Source organism: Betta splendens, chromosome 13, assembly GCF_900634795.4.
Source record: "Betta splendens chromosome 13, fBetSpl5.4, whole genome shotgun sequence".
NCBI lineage: Eukaryota > Metazoa > Chordata > Actinopteri > Anabantiformes > Osphronemidae > Betta > Betta splendens.
In genome coordinates this window covers 11,459,329-11,477,081 of record NC_040893.2, presented here as the reverse complement: position 1 = coordinate 11,477,081, position 17,753 = coordinate 11,459,329, and the positions used below count along the sequence as shown (strand labels likewise).

Sequence of the window (17,753 nt, the reverse complement as noted above, 5' to 3'; positions counted from 1 at the left end):
AGTTTTGAATCGGCCACATAGACATTCTGATTTTGATAAAGTAGAGGGGACTTCATGCTATTCCACTGATGCATTAAACACTGTCTGACAGCCACGACATTCAGGTAAAGGTTGTGGACCCCGAGCTTCCACACAAGGGTTATATTTGTATGGTGTATTTTTAGTATGTTTGGAGGTTTCCTGTCTGCTGGTGGATATGACACAACTGGCTAAATAAAACAGACGCCGTCATTAACCCAGCAAGTGACAACAAATCACCAGCAGCATTACATTACATAAAATTTCACCCCTTTCACCGTCTGTTGTAGTTCAGCCTTTGTGTGAGTCCGGGGTTGTGGCACCTGTTATGCCTCTGTGCTGCTGAGACACCGTGTGCTGATGCTGATGCTGATGCTGATGCGGTGTCTCTCACAGGCCCGTGCTCTCTCAGCATCCATTAGCGCTTTATGGCCGGCTCTGCCTCAGCAGCCCGGCGCATGCACAACCGCTTGCCTTTCCATTTCCCTCTCCCGCTCCCGCGCAGCCCCTGGGGAACGCGGGCTCGGGCACTGATGATAAATTGAAGCAATTAAGCATCGTAATCTCCCACAAACCAGAGACAAATTAAACGGGGGGTGGAGCAACAAAGTGTGCCCCCATGTGGAGGGGAGGAAAACACACAAGTGATGCCGGTTGAGGTCCATTGTGTGTGGTAGAATGTACAGCAGGTCAACAACAGCAGAACAAAGCATCACGCACCTAAACTATATTTCATACTAATAAGATGTTGAATTTGACAAAAAATTAATTCACACACTCACTTTCTCTCTCTGTCCTATTCTTTGTGTAAACAAATGGAAATGTTTTACACGCATTATTAAATATGAAGCGAACTAAACTCAGTTCAGAGCTTGTAGCAATGAACAAATAGTCGCCGACAAAGTACGGCGGTAATATTTGAACGATACGGACGTGCAGCGTGACTAGAAGCAAGTCAACCATAGGTCTCACAGCTCAGTGAAGATCCGCAGCGCAGTGAACAGCGACGACAGCATCTTCAGTCAAACGTTCCCCCTCCTGCTCTTTATCTGAAACACATGAAGACAGTTGAATGGGTAGGAGAGTTTAATACAAACACAAACGCACACACACCATAAATAACTGAAAGGAACAGATGGCTGCGTGGTTTTTTTTGTTTTTGATGCCATCTCAGTTTTTTCCAGCAGTTTTCCAGCGGTATTTTACTGGAGCATTGGGGGATGTAAGCAATTTAAAGCACAGTAGTATGTCTTCACTTCTCCCACACACTGTGCACAGAATAAAAAAAAGCTGTTCTCACTCCCTTTCATGCACGCACACACGCACGCGCACACAAAAAGGCTGTAGCACACACTGTATTTCAAAGCATTGCACAGATGTGACATATCCTGGCTGATAACAGCAACAGATGTCAGATTGCCTGCAGGCAATTCAATGGACAAGAACTTGAATACTAAATATTTTCCACATCCATAATAAACCACGTCCCATCATAATTATGCAATTATAATAAACAGAGCTTGCTTTTATTTTATTTGTGCGAGTGTTGATTTCTGCAAGATGCAATTATAGAACTAATCTGGTTCTATATTATCAAAAATAACCTGTGAGAATATTTCATGTTTCACTTGTAGAATTTTGAATTTGCGCTTTGGACACAGCCTAAAGAAGGAATAATCAACAATATCTGCATGAAAACATTTATACAAGAGTAACTACTCTGTTTATTGTTTCCAGTTTTTATCAGCAGGTATTACATTTTATATAACATAGTTTAACATTGCTACCTTTGCTTGAACAAACTAAATGAATGATTTACACATCACTGAGATGATATTAAACATATTAAATATATAAAAAATGTACAGTATATGTAATTCTTAACTTTAATACCAGCATGAGAAAAATAACTCCTCAGCTTTAATTCACTTTATGATCATGGAGCATGAAGTGCAGCCTTGTTGCCACAGTGTGATGATGAGACTGGAGAAATGTAATGAGGCTGACGGACACATTAATGGAATTATTAGGCATTTTAATGAGGCCCGAGTAGAAAAGGATGGAATTATTAAATAAGTGTTGATGATGATTTTTCTGTCTCACACCATCACGCACATGTTCCTGTAACACAGTGAGGCCACATCGTGTTGATGTACTGTACGCCCTTACTCAACAGATCTGGATCTAAACAGCCTTAAGTCCAACTGAGCTCAGTCGAGGCCTTTGGGGCAAGGAATCCATCTGCAGATCACTCAGCTCATCTGTTAATTCCACCTCAGCTCATGTCACAAGCACCAAAGAGAACAAAATCAGTGAGATGATGATGAGTGCAACCAGTGCTAAGAAATTCATGGGGTCACTTACATGTAATAACTCCACTGACATAAGATAAAATAAAGAAACCAGAGGACTACAAGGAGCTCACTTTAAGCTCACTTCAATCTCCTCTACACTCCTGACTGTCAAATCAAATCACGTCGATGCTTCTGATACATGATTGATGGCTTTTTTATTTTGAAAGAGGATTTCAGTTGTAGCATGAACTACAGTATGAGTCAGAAATTTCTGACTGCAGCATTTCATCCTCCACCGAGACATGCATAAGGTCCCAAAGCAGAGGGTTATGGGTAATTCAGAATCTTTCTTGAGATGGTGGAGATAAACATGAAAAGAAGCAATCTTACTTTGATGGCTACTCTTTGATCGCATCCCGTGTCCACACGCAGCTGAGGAGGAAGGCAGGGCAACATATAAAAGAGAAGCACATTTCCAGGGCCATTTAACCTGTTAGTCGATTCATTCATTTCCAAAGTATCTGGAAGGTCGGTCCATGTCAGCATACAGATCAAACATCCAGGCAAACAAGTGATGGGACGACGCCGACTGTATCAAATCAATGCAATCACGGAGAAACAGGGTGTCTGAAGCGCTTCCATCTACAGTATTTAATACAGGCAGAAAGTCTGGAAGATCAAATGAGCCGAAAAACATACAAACAGCACGACTGTCAACATCATATCCACAATCATAATTCACAAACAACACACACACATTTGTACAATCTTTTGCTGAGAATGGAGCTTCATGGCCTGACGTGGCCCCTGCTAGCTAGGCTAAGCTAATGATTAGCGCTGAGCTAAGTGTCCGACTGCTTAACAGCACGCATCATCACAGCATCATTTAAAGGATCTATCTGGTTATTTGTGATCTAAGTTTGTGGTTTTGTCGTTCACGGCACCACTGTCCATGTCCACAGTCCGATAACAGTTCACCGTCCGTCCAGGCTAATCAGGAGAGTCCAGACGCCGGTCTCCTGAACGCAGAGCTCCTCCTGGCAGACCCGGAGGCATTTCCCAGACCAGGTGAGATACAGACTGTAATCTCTCCAGTGTTCGAGGGCCACCCTGGGGTCCTGTGTGCTGTACCTTATCCCCAAGGCTAAACATGGCCTCCCTATGATACTGGTTGCTTGTGTTTGAGCTAATCCTTTCTGTCTCTACCCAAAAAACTTGCCTCAAGACACAAAGACACGTTGTCACTTTGGACCTTAAATGACTGATTAAAAATCAATTCAACTTCCTGCTATATGTCTCATCTACACCTACAAACAGAAGGAGCCCTTTGACTCATAGAGTCATTGATTTTCATTGGCATTGGGATACGTTTTATTTATTTTTGCCCAAGTTGCAAATATTACTTTTTATGATATGAACAGAAAAAACACAAATCTAAATATAAACCGAGTTTTATATAGAACTGATCTTTAGGTCAGGTCTGAAAAGGACAGGCGGTGATTCAAGTTAAGCCAGGGAGCGCAGCGATTTCAGCAAGCATCACTTGTTCTGCTTTTTTATTAGGCCCTGGAAAATCGGGATGGCAGCCTGGCGTCACTGAATCAGCCTTCTGGCAGTCTTTGTGCTAGTCGGGCTTCAGTATGGCGCCAGGTCTCTCTACAGTACCTGCCAGCGAGAGTAACATCTCCCCTCGTCCACGTCGCTTTAGCTTTGGTTCAAGCGATGCTCCCGCTCCCTCCATTGTGGCTCAACAGAAGCAGGGAAAACAAGGGGAGGAAATGGGTGCGGAGGATGAGGATGAAAACCAGGAGGCAAATGGGAATCGTGCTTGAGTGCGTTGATTCCCCCGCTGCCGACAGAACGTCAGAAACAGCGACGAAGCTCCTCTCTCTGTTCATTCAATCACTCAATCTTGATTAAGTCTGAAAACGTTCACCCCCCGTTTACATTTCCAGATGCAGCTCCATCTGCGCTCTGTCTCATCTGTTCATTTCATATTTAGTCACATAGCTGCCTTTTGCCCGCCACTTTTGAACAGTTAGAACGTTTATTCTACGGTTTTAATTTGCCATTATTAATTTATGAGCACATTTATCTATTCACATAGTAAGCTGCTCGTTTTGAACCATGACCGGACTCCCTGCCTCACAGGGGTCTGATCTAAGAGCAGGTTTCTCATCGGACACAAACATTTTTATTAGCGACCTTCAGGGTGCTGTTCCAGCGGCAGCCTCTGAGCCTCCTTTAACCACTCGCTCATCAGAATTATCCGTGGCGCCCGTGCTAAAATCAGCTCCAAGTTTTACCAGGTTGTCAGTAAGTGACAAAGTGCTTCCAGGATGGAGGGGTGAAGTGTGAAGGGGGGGGGGGGGGGGGGGGGGGCAACAGGCAAATGAGTCATCAGGAGGAGCAACCTGCACAGGGAGACTTTGAAGCTGCCAGTCTGAAGAAGTACAGCAGTGTGTGTGTGTGTGTGTGTGTGTTGTCACAGCTTAGTGAGCGAGCGTACCAGAAGAAAACAGAGCAATCTCTGCTTGTTTCTACAAAACTGCTTGTTACTTTTCCGATTCAGCGTCGCACATCTCCCAAAATATAAACAGGTGCAAGTTAAAAAATCTGCTCCGCATACGTATGCAAAAACATAAATACGTTGAGTGTTAAAAAGATCAAACGCAGCGACAAACAGACGGCGGACTCTGAGCTGCATCACTCGCTCCATGAGTCGGGCCTTGGTGTGAGCGAACGGCTCCGATGACCAACAGAGGCCCCATGGGAGGCAAAAAGGAGAGGAGGGGGAGGGCGGAGGCTGAGGGGAAGGAGAGGAGGGGGAGGGCAGAGGCTGAGGGGAAGGAGAGGTGGAGGGCACGGGCCGGCGCCGACATTTCCCACCCATTAGCGTGGTCCACAGAGTGTGCGCTCACTTCGCCCACAGACGCCCGGGCTTCTGGCTGTGGTGTGCGCTGATGTGGAATATGGGCCTGTAAACAGGAACACTGAGAAGGAGGGAAGGAAGGCGCGCGTGTCCCGAAGGTCGCGTGTTTCTAAAGGACACGCGGCCAAGGTGTTCGTGTGACTACGCCACGGCTGCCGGGAGCGAAAGGTTCAAGCAACAGGTCAAACCCGGAAATCTAAAGCTGCATTGTCTCGTTTGTTCCATTAAAGTTTAAATAGTCAAATAAAAGAATGACCAATGCCAATGAACAGTAGCAGACAATAATCCCATTAATATCCACACATTTAAAGCTGACAAGGATACGTCTCACATCCGGTGACTGATTTTGACAAGCATTAATTTGTATATATATTTATATATATATATATATATCAAAGTAGTCATTTATTTTCTTGTCATTTACTTTACTTGTGAACATGTGGTCATATGTGTCTTCCCGCAACCTTTAATTGGAAAAGAGGTTTGGTTAATGAGACTGTGGACAGGCTGCCAGTCCAACACAGACAAACAATCACTCACACCTACGGGCAATTAACCTGCCTGTCTGTGGACGGTGGGAGGAAGCCAGCTACAGGAGATAACCCAGCGCTGACCAGCACGGCCCAGCCTGCAGATTACCTGTAACCGAGCTTCAGATGTTGCCAGTCTCCAAAATCCAAATTAGTTTTTACGAAAAGAAAACGGAAAAGGATTCTAAGGTATTTTGTTGTAGAAATAAAAATGTTTTTTTTCATTTTTTTTAGAACACCTTGTTTAATTTGGACGAGGAAAGCTTGGTAGTTATGACAGTAGAGATGTGGAGCTATTATTGTGCTGGCGTTAAATGCAGAGCAGAAGGAGATAATTCGTAACACATTTCACATTATCTGAAGTCCAGCATCCACTGTATGAACAGCGCATGTACTGCAGGCGCAACAGAAGGGAAATCATTTTTCCTCGGCGACTTCTCAATCACACACGGCCCTGAGCGAGCGCCCTCTATACTGTAAATGAGCGTCTACGGTATAAATATCTATACGTGACAGGAGACAGCTGCGCTGTAGGTGCGACGCTGCATATTTGAGCAGGATCAACATTTGATTGGCACCTGAAGCGTGGCACCGATCCGAACCGCGGCGTCGCTGGAGCCGTCGGAGGGACGAGACTATGAGAAGTGACAGCCTGTCGAACCTCCGTTTCTCCTCATCGCTGCAGGTCATATTTGTCTCCACCGATGACATCCCCGTCCTCTCTGCCTCTCTTCATACATGCGTCACCTCTGGGGTGTGTGGTTCTTCTCTGTCTGCGCTCAAAGGAGGGTTCTGACTCCTAGAATGAGTCATTACGCAGTTCGCTGTGTTCGTAGCTGATTCGACTTATCGTGGTGCAGTAATGTGGGAACGTGGCTGTGTGTTTGTGCGTTTGCGGTGCTACTTTGGGTCCAACGCAAACACACCTCCCCCCGGTGTCACACTGGCATTACAGGAGGGCTTTCAGACCTGCGCTCAAAGAAGCGCTCACCACCTCGCACCGCCTGTGAAAGCCTGCAAAAATCCACTTGAAAAGGATGCTTTGAAGGCTTACGCAGAGTCAGGAGCCAGAGTGCTGTGCACTTGTGTTTGTGTGTCCACCAGGCGTGTGTTTAGATGGGAAATAAAAGCTTTGCCCCCCCTTTCTGGCAACAGGAAAACCTTGGAAAATGAAGAGCAATCGGACGGGACGCGATCAATAGGGATGCCTGTCAAAAGGGTCGGTGCTGGAGCAGTGGCCACAGCCAGTGACCGTCAAGGGGGTGGGAGTGAACTGGGCTGAGGTCAGTTTCAAAAGGCCCAAAACAAGACTCTCTGCTTTGTGCACAACACAAGCCCAAATAACTGTGTGTTCAGTAGAAGCGAATACTGCAGCTGAAGGTGTTTTGATGCAATGTCACCACAAAAAATATCACAAAGCACAAAGGTGTGTGCGTGAGGATCTGAATCTCAAGATGACCTGCAAAATCTCAAATAAAAATAATAATAATAATAACGTGTTTGTGAAGCTTTTCAGAGGCAGCTTCTTGATGTGTAGAACGTGAGAACACGTTGACACCAAGCACCATCTAGATTTGCGCTGTAACCTCCAGAACAGGCTGTGTTGCAGCCTGTAGAGACGAGCCAAAGTCTGCCTCCCACTCCCACTGACTGAGTCCAGTTCCTCCTCATCTCATACCACAACCCACAGCTGATAAATGCTACACAACGCTAGTAATGGACTTAACTTCTAAGTATGCTCTTGCACAATATGCACAAGTGGCCATGTGTGAGGTGAACTTCACGTTAGATGAGATTAGAAAAGCCCTGTATCGACTCAGATGCGTGTGACGTAGCCACGGGTGATGAGCTTCCTAATCCCCGATGCAGCCGCGGTGGGAAATTGAACATGATTTGCTGTATTTGCCGACGCAGGCGGTGTTTGCAGCGTCTACAGGACACGTCTGCTGCACAGGGTCTGTGCTGCGGCTCAGTCACATCGACCGGTGGACGGTAAAACTGTTACTGAAGGACTCTGGAATCAGCTCTTTTCCATAAAGCACTGACGGACGATCACTTGATCATGAGGCCTGAATGATCAGATCGCATCAGTTATGAAAGCTGAACAAAAAACGGGCATTTTTCAGGGATTTGCATGCATTTATAATGGGAAGAGAAACAAATGAGACATGTCTTCATGTCTCTCCTCCTCCTCCTCTCTCCCACTTGTGTTTCGCTCCCAGCCCACTCTCTCAGTGGGAAGAAGGGACAGACATTGCGTAGCCAGTGCTCCTGCTGGCTCAGTGTTACTGAAGTGTCATACATATATTTTTTTTAACTTGCGGTTGCAAGTCAACTAACAAATGGCCATTATGAAAGATGTGTAAACAGACCTCATCTCTGGATCGCAGCGGGAAGAACCTCCGCGCGTGGAGTCTTAACAGGTGGTGTGAGAGGACACTGATGCTCCAGAATCTGAACATTCAACCCAGTTCGGTTTCACACATGTCCTCCGCAAACACGCTGCTGACCGTGACTAACCTGCTCCAAGTGACAGTACAGGACCGACCGCGGCTCCGGAGCCGATTCAGTCAGAAAAACACCCTGATCTGTGTCTGTGTGTGCGGGTCTCCTCAGTTCACCCGCGCTCGGCCTCATGTGTGACCAGGAGTGGGAGGTGCCACCGACGAGCCCAGAAGTTTGGCTTCTGCTGCTCGAAGGCCGAAGGAAACAAACGATCAAGATGGTGTGTGTGAACAACCTGAGGGCCTCCATCGACACACTCACTCAATGGATTCCTGTGGCCATTAAGCTGCTGTGTCTGCACTAATACAAATGGACGCTTGTGTGTGTGTGTGTGTGTGTGTGTGCATGCTAGCAGGAAGAAGTAAAATGACATTTCCAGACTTTGCACTGTCCTAAAGGAGTATCTGTAATTAGGTGTTTTTTTTTCTATTTTTGCTGCTAGGTTTCAAAAACTTTCAGGTTGTTTGTGCCATAATAGAACACCCCCCCCCCCCCCCCCCCCCCCCCCCCCCCCCCCCCCCCCCCACACACACACACACACACACACACACACACACACACACACTGGGGCTATTTTTAGCCCAGCTTGATGATGGTGTTATCTGCCAGTTATGGACATGGGGCTCAAGCAGCACGGGTCTCTGAGCCACTTGGGAATAGCTGCGGCTTTAACACTCGGCTGCAACACAATTTCTTTTTCCAGACACATTTTTTTAGTTTGTGACATTTTTCAACAAACATATTTCTGCTCCAATCCACGCACCCATCTGTGTAAGCACAAGAGGGACTGCATCCTTTAGGCTTAAAGTCTGTTTTCTCCCAATCGCCACCAGTGTGTTGAGCTGTGACCGCTGTCAAATTCCTCTAAGCAGCGGAACTCAGCAGAATGAGTACAAGCAGAACTGTTTGACGCAGTGCAAACAAGCTGATTCCCGGCAACCAATGCAGCCAGTCTGGTTAAGGTTGTCAGCCTCACCCCGGACAGGCCAGTCTAGTGGATGTCTATCTGGAATAATAAATACCCTCCTAAATAACCTAAAATAGCCTAAATAAGGCTGCCCTGTGCTACAAAACCTGCACATAATGTAAGATCCAGACAAACTAACCACCCTTAGACTCCTTCTTCATCTCTCCAAGCATTTAATGGTCCCTCTGCATTATTTACACTCCTAATATTCACTATATTATTCATGGGGCTAATTTCAGACCTTGAATCAGGTGAATCAGTGTCTGCACGCGTGCAGGAAGTGATTACGAGGGCTCCTGGCTCTCTGATGATGAACCGGTACGTGCGACCACAGAACAGCGATTCCCTTTCGTTTGCCGCTGGCTCGTGTGGATGGAGGCATGAATGAATCGTCCGATTTGCCGGAGGGAACGCGTTCAGGCCTTCAGTGCGTTTACGGTACTGTAGGTGAATGTCTGTATATCTGTCGTGTAAGTGTGCCTGGCAGCCTGATGCCATGTGCTCCAGTAAACCCGCACAGATCGCTTTCCTCTGTCCATTAGCGGAGTGACCTCACGCTTTGGGATAAGCGTGGAACCTCGTGTTCCCGTACGTGTTCTCATCCATTTAATCCCGACCGTTCCCTGGTGTCTCTCTCACTCGGGCCCTTCGTTTCCAACTGTCCACCCCCCTCTGTGTCAGCACCATGCCTTTACTTACTGTGACCCAATGTACAGCTTAGACCGCTAACTGACATGTGGATACTGATTAAGGTAAACATGCACTGCCCTAAGCCCTCAGATCAACAGTGAATCCAGTCTATTAAAGTCTCTATTAAAGTCAAAACAAGAGCTAAATCGACAGCAGGTACGTTCTACTGTAGATAGTGTTGGTTCTAATCTGTCAATTCACCCACTATCTAAGAGTTAACCCTGTTTTGGGGAGTTTAGGATCTTGTGGTGACTCTTATCAACTGTAGATCACGCGTCACCGTTCATATAGTTTAATGACTGTTCTTTTTCAATTCGAACAAACATAAGTGTTTTGTTCTAAAACCCTGAGCGATTGGTTTCCTGAGGTGGAGGAAGTGAAATTAATGTGACCTCAGTTGGCATTTGCCAACATCTGCAGATTCAGTGTCTCTTGAGCTTAAATGAGGTGAATACAGCGACCACTTCACATAAAATCATGATGCATTAAATTGGCTGAGGAGGAGGAGAGTGCTACGGCAAGTGTGTTTTCATAATGACTGATACAGGACTGGGGGAGAGAGAGAGAGAGAGAGAGAGAGAGAGATGGAGCTGAGAGAGAGATGACGAGAGAGATGATAGACGGACGAGAGGAGAGAGAGAGAGAGAGGACTGAGGAGAGAGAGGAGGAGAGCGGAGAGAGAGAGAGAGAGAGAGAGAGAGAGAGAGAGAGAGGGGAAAGGGAAGCCGCGGGCAGACATTCATTAAGTGCCCGAAGAAAAACCTGCCGAATAACAGCTTAAACAAATCTGCATGATGGTGTCAGAATCACTTAAAAGCCTGCTGAGTGCAGTAGATGGAAAGATTGATGTCTGGAGCAGACGAGGGAATAAAAACAGTTGGTCAGAGGCAAGATGAGCTAAGCCCCCGCTACGCTACGATACATCTGGGGCTGAACTGTACGAGTGAATCCAGCCAACGTCGTCATCCAGTCAGTCAACTTCGATTTTACACGATATGTATAAAGTCCTACTCTTCAACTTTCACAGCCCCTTTTCTGTAGCGCCTAAACAGGAGATGTTGGCTCATTAGAGGCCAACATGAGCTTTATCGAGCTCTGCAGCCTGAAACGAGGCTTTTACCCAAGACTCATCTTAATTGTACCATCATTCTACAGTACCATGTGTAGGTATTGTACTGTGTCACACACACACCTGCTGCATACAGTACATGCACTAGTCCCACATTTCCCAACATGCATCATTGTTAAACATGCAGACAAAGCTAGAAAACAGATAGATTTCTTTGATTGGGATAGAGCAGGTTATAGAGGCAGGAAACAGCCTGACAAAGTATCATATTAAGATTGGAGTCAGTTTCCCCTTCAGAGAGACTGATGATATTTTGATGTAACGAAGTAAACACAGCTAATTTATGGATTCTGCAAAAACACAGTTAAGAACAAACTTACAATATTATTACTTACCGTACTACACACACACACACACACACACACACACACACACACACACACACACACACACACACACACACACACACACACACACACACACACACACACATACACTCATACTCATACTCACAGCCTTGCTCTTCCCAATGCGAACAAGAGAAGGAAAAATAGACTTTACTTTACTACAACCCTCTAAAAAAAATTAAAGTTAGTGAATCATTAAATAATAAAATGAACACGACCCAGTATAACGCAATGGAGAGTGTGTGAGATCACAGTAGGTAACGTGTGCTTTGTGTTGCAGGTAACACCACGGAGGAGGAGCGTGAAATTAAAGCTTCAGTCTGACATTTGCTATTATTCAGCATAACACACACCGGCACAGCCAGAGAGATACATGTAAACACAAAGTACACAAGTTTGAGTTCATCGCATGTACGTATGAGCAAACACACTTAATCGCTGTCCTTCAGATGAGCGCTGGGGCTGAAGTTGATGCACTAAAGTGGAGCGTGTGCAATGTCAGATCAATATCTATCAAAGCAGCGAGGAGACGACAACATCCTCAGCACAGAGCGACGTAATCACAAGCTCTGCTAATAAAGTGTAATGATACCAACATGCTCCATCAGGAAAATAAAGCTGACGCCTCCCTGCTTAAATGAGATATAACGTTATACTTCGGATTTCTGTGCCTCATTGTCTCCGAATAGGCTCAGAATGTGATGACGCACTCGACAGACACTTTGGGGTGTTTTGCTTTTAGTGATACACAATAAATGAATAAGTAAAAAAAGAGTAAGACAGTAATTATATATTTTAATATTTAACAAATGTCCAGGTTATGTTAAGAACAATGCATTGCATCTTTCCTCATGGGCTGAGAGGCCATCTGTTAAAACCAGGGTCTCTATGCACCACCCAAGCGTTCGACACCTAATTATTTTTTGGACAAGAGCGACTAATGTGCTCCTGAAAGGACGCACCGCATCACAACTGTGTCCTGGCGCCACGGCTTCAATTTTACACAGCACACTCACTATCGCCCCCAAATCGTCGCTTTAACAGTCCTCCAGCTCGGAGCTTTTGGATCCGCCGCCTGATCAATTTTCTGCTCTGTCAAAAGCGATTAGGCAGCGGCGGCCTCGTCCAGGGGCGTCGGGGAACGGGGCGCGGAGAGCGTCGGCTCAGACCCAGCGACCGGAGGGCAAACACTGCAGCAGCTGAGAGTCAAAACTTACAGTATTGTTATGATGAGCTTTCAATCTATCATTGCTTTACTACAAGATGGAGAAACACACATGTATAGAGCTGGGTTAGTAAACCAGGATGGCAACAGAGCACACAATTACGACAGTGGATGCCTCCAGGCTACACTCACAAATACATGCTGACGAGGCCCAAATAGGATCCGCCGCCATGTTGACGCCGCGTGGTGAAGGAGAGGACAGAGGCGCCCACCGCCCTCCATCCATCAGCAGCGGCGTGTGCTGTATGAGATGCCTCACGTGTGACTGACGTCCGATGGCTGGCGACGTGGCTGCTGTGACAGCACGGCCTCACAGGCATCATTTCCCTGTCACAGCCCGGTGACAGTACATAATATAGAGGAGCGACTACAGCAAAACGAGGATCAGACGACCTAAAGAACTGCGGGTTTAGTAATAAAGCCATGACTTCTAATGAATGACACGCTAATGACACGCTTTTTAACAGAAACAGAATCACGAGGAGGTGGTCGTGGTGCGAGTGGGGACCAAGAGAAGTGTTTTCAGTCAATGTGACAAGTGAAAGGTAAATTCTGAGGCACTTTGTAAAATCAATGCGAGTAAACAATTGTGATTGAAGTCTTTTCATGCTGGGCCTTTTCGCCGCATGAGCAGAAATGCCTTTTAGTGGGAGGGAAATAATGACAGTTTACCTAATGACGTGCCTTCTCACAGTAATGAGCAGAGATTGCTTAAGCTTTAATCAAATGGCAGTTTAATTGTCCAGTCAAGCTGAAGAGACACATGATGAAGGCACTTAATGACGCTGATGAATTGAAGTATAAAGTGTTGGAGCGGTTGGAGAGCCAAGGTGGAGAACAGCGCTCCATGCATTTGATCCTCCAGGCGCTTAGTGCAGATTAGCACCAAATCTATTCCACTTCTTCTGCAGCACAAACACTGATGATCACTTCTTTCTTAATGCACCATTTGTCTGTGTCTTTTGTTATATATTAGGTTAAACAAAATTCAGACATTGTGTTTCCTTTTCATACTGTGTGTGTGTGTGTGTGTGTGTGTGTGTGTGTGTGTGTGTGTGTGTGTGTGTGTGTGTGTGTGTGTGTGTGTGTGTGTGTGGTAAATCTAATGAGGAATGAGGAAAGTGCACAAATGTTTTGTAGCTGCACATCGTCCAAAACATTGATGTTACCAAAGTGCATACAGTACATTAACTATGTATAATGCATGTGAATCATTTCTTTTTGGTGGTGGTTTTCCTTTCATTTTCAAATGAGAACTGCTGTAAAGACACAATTTCCCTCCATCTTCCCTCCAGTTTTTTCTTTGGTCTTGAAATTGTCCTTTCACATATAATAGCAGCAGGAACGCCGCATACAGTAGCACAGAAATGCTCTCCCTTCATGTATTTTTTCCATTTAAATAACGTGTGGGTCAGTGAAGATCAAATCCATTTGGACTCTGAAAATTCTGTGTAATTAACTGCGGTAATTAGGGACGGCTCCGATGACAGGTTGTAAGAGGAGAGGGAGGAAGGGCAACGTGGGCGTGCGAGGAGAAAAGGACCACGAAGTCAGAGAAGACAGAGACATGTGAATAGATGCACAAACGCACTAATTACAGTGATGCGTCATTAATGCCGTTTTTGTCTGAGCTGCAGCAGCTCAATGTACATTTATATGTATTCAAGCAAATTTCAAGGAAACAGCTAAAAATGTAGACACCAAGTTTCCTCCATTCCATTCCATTTAGCTGTTACATGATCCCAGTGTCACATCAATATCAGTTAAGCGTGAAGGGAAAGGTGACCCTGATGGAGGAACCTTGTCCCTGACACCTTAATGCAATTATTCCCAGCTGGCCAAGAATCGTTCATGTGTTATTTTTATATTCATAATAATGTTACAAGATAAAAAAATCAAAATTATCTTGATAATGTAATATACAGTATTAAAATGTGAACAAAAATCCAATAACTAAAACGTTTTTCACACTTTACATTAAATATTGATTTATATTACTATTATTTATATTGAACATTTATCTGTAGTATAAAGATTTTCCTACACACATTTTAAATGCATATGCATCCACAACATAACACTTGTGGCCTTTATCCAAAACCTGCTTCCATCCATGAACTACAATATTAGAGAAATCTGAAATTCTGACACCAACAGTTTTAATTTTGGTCTAAGGATTTTAAACGTATTGTAATTTTGCATGTTTATGGGCGACCGTCAAGCAGCGACTGGGTGTTTGTAGTTTCTTAATACAGTACGCCCATGCTAAGGTTTAAAGGCCTTTCTGCTCCTTCTACTGTATATTTTGCCGTTCTACTGTCCATCAGCACTTTGCTCCATCTGCAACAGAGCGTTAACCCAGCGAAATTACACCATCAGCAGCTGAGAACTGTATGTAGAGACCTGATTACAGATTCCAACGAAGCTATAAATGTTGGCGTGATTGAACAGAACTGGGCCGTAAATGTTCATTAAAAGTAATAGAACCCCTCTATTCTCCGCATGCATGATGACAGTGGATCAGTTGTGTTTGGCCTGCAGGGAACATAGCACAACCAAGATGTGTGACACAAGAGAGACGGAGAAGAAAAAAAAAAACACAGCCCTGAAAAACTCACCTATTTCTGTATCGTGGTTGACTCATCGATTGCCAGCATTTGGCTGGGGAGCAAAAACTGTCACCGGCATCTCAAGTGGTGTCTGTGCTCCACTACAGAGGCGCATTTTCCCATCTGCAAAGCAGGTCTGAATGGAAGCGGCTGAAATGGAAGCGAGCGTGTGTTTTAAACGACCCCAGACAGGCTGTGGTGCAGCGATGAAAACTCCCACTGTCCAAATAATTAGGGACTCATTTGTAACAACACTGCGCTCCAGACGTCATTAACTTGAGTTGTTCCAATTAATATTAATATTGTTCACACAGCTGTTCCTGCCACAGACCAAAGGGCACCAGACGGCTGCGCGGCGCCAACGCTCCGATCGAACCTCCCCGTCAGACAAATGGCCGTCTTCACAGGCCCGATTATCATCACCACGCGCGCCACATCCCATAATCAGCCCCGTTTATTGTCATCATGTGCTGAAGCCCGATTATCTTAGCGGCACTTGGAGCGGCAGACGCAGGGAAAGGGCTCAGACGGCAGCGATGGGCAGATGCGGAGGGAGAAGGAGAGACCATCTGTCTGCGGCGCTCGCGGCAGAAGAATGTTTGTCGCCACAAGCTGCTCCGCGGGAAGCCTGGCAGCCAATTACGGTTAATGGTGAAAACGAAGCATATGCTCGGATCACGTGGCTGTTCGACGTGCCCCCCTCAAGAGGCGGCAGCACGGGGAGAAGGGGAGACAACTTCATTTACGCTCCACCTGACCCGTCCACGCGCAGGACTGGACGTCCTGTAACGCCGGGGTCGCGAAACACGGCGAACGTCAAACTACACGGAGCCATGAGGCGGAGGAATCGGCTCTGCCGCTGCTGCTGCTGCTGCTGCTCACAGGAACACATTCACTCAGCTTGTCAACAGCTTTAACATAATAGGAACAATTGTGGAAAGAAAATTAATTAAATTAATGAATTAATTAATTATTTAATTGTTAGTGAAGTTTAATACACAAGCACCAATCAATATTGATGTATGATATGATTTATTAAATTGATCCACATCCACAACTTGTGAAAAGAAGAGCTGCATTCATTCACAGGTGCACTGAGACCCCGGGTGTTTTAAGAGTAGCTCCTGTCACTTTCACAACTGTGAAATGGAGCTTTGTCAGGACGCATCCGCGGCGGTGGACGACTGTGAGGCGCCATGAAGGCTTCAGCGTGGACGGTTCCCTCTTTTACTGTGCATTTGAAGCAAGGGGGGGGGGGGTTAATTTGTTTGCCATCAGAAGCCGTTACAGCTGCAGTCAGACAGTATAACCTCAGCCCTAAACTAAGCTTCACGCCACTTCTCCTCTGAATGAGAACTTCCAGCCTGAACCCTTCACTTTAATTGGAAAGTCAGAAGTGGGGCCACAACATCAGCTCATTCCTCACGCATCACTTTGAAGTGTGACGCCTACGTTTCTGTTTATGAACCACGTTGCAGAATCGATAAGGTTTAGCTGTAACTTCAACACCCTGATACAAAGCTTGTACTCGCTGCCATAACTTGCATAGTTAGAACATAATAGCATGTGAGCGAATGCTTTGAAAGTGAAGCGGTTGAACATCAGCGCGTTCACATTGTCGGTGTGAGCATGTTAGCGGGGAGGACGGAGCACAGGCAGCACAGAGGCATCACTGCGGCTCTAGGAGGCAATAAAGGAGCCGATGGGACATCACAGCACCTGTCGCTTTAACGGCTGCCGCGTGGATAAAGAGCGAACGGAGCACTGTGCAGACACACACACAGACTAGCCTGCTATTAGCACCTAGTGGGCTGAAATGCATGTAAATGCGATAATCTCTGGTCAGCATCACTTGTCATGACGTGACTGTGTAATAATATTGGATACAATCCTTTATTAATAAATAAAAAGAGTCGTCTTGAGAACCGCAAATATGTTTTCACACTGGCTCCGTTTTTTTTTTTTTCTTTTTTTTGACAGATTCTCACACTGCAATTTGCCACAACGAGCTGTTCCATTAGAGCGCGAGTGAGGTTGAAAGAGCATAAAGAACAATTACAATCAAGAGAGTGGTTTTGCGCTGGGAGCGGCGGCTGATGAGGGAACGATGGAGGAGGCGGCTGGCGTGAAGACGAAGGTGAGACGAACCGCTTTGATTCCACTGACCTTTAACCGCGCACTGCTGGGAAAAGTCTCATTTACAGGATGTCATTTACTGCAATAAAAACACGAAGACATACGTTTCAATTAAAATACGTTTCCTTCCCTGCCAGACGTGAATTGTACAGTTACTTGCCTTTTTCTCAAAGGAAAGAAAATGATGGGTTTGGAAACGTGTTCTCCTCCTTAATCAGCACCTCCAGTCTTTATGGGAGAAACTAAAGCAGCTATTTGCAGTTTCCTAAAATCTAAGCTAATAGTCGCCGTCCCCTTCAGCTCATCTGAGCGTCCTGCTTTGCTTTTTCAGCCACATACCGTGTGCTGCTGCATGTGTCACCGTAGTTAAC

General features: G+C 45.6%; 1 protein-coding gene across 1 annotated transcript in view; it reads right to left on the bottom strand.

Annotated features, from left to right (window-relative positions):
- Positions 1-17,753, bottom strand: part of sphkap (SPHK1 interactor, AKAP domain containing) — a 58,812-nt gene that overhangs the window by 30,167 nt on the left and 10,892 nt on the right. Inside the window, exon 2 of the mRNA XM_055513715.1 lies at positions 991-1,067. Coding sequence (XP_055369690.1) covers positions 991-1,034 — 44 coding nt within the window. The 5' untranslated portion in view covers positions 1,035-1,067. The remainder of the gene's footprint in view (positions 1-990; positions 1,068-17,753) is intronic.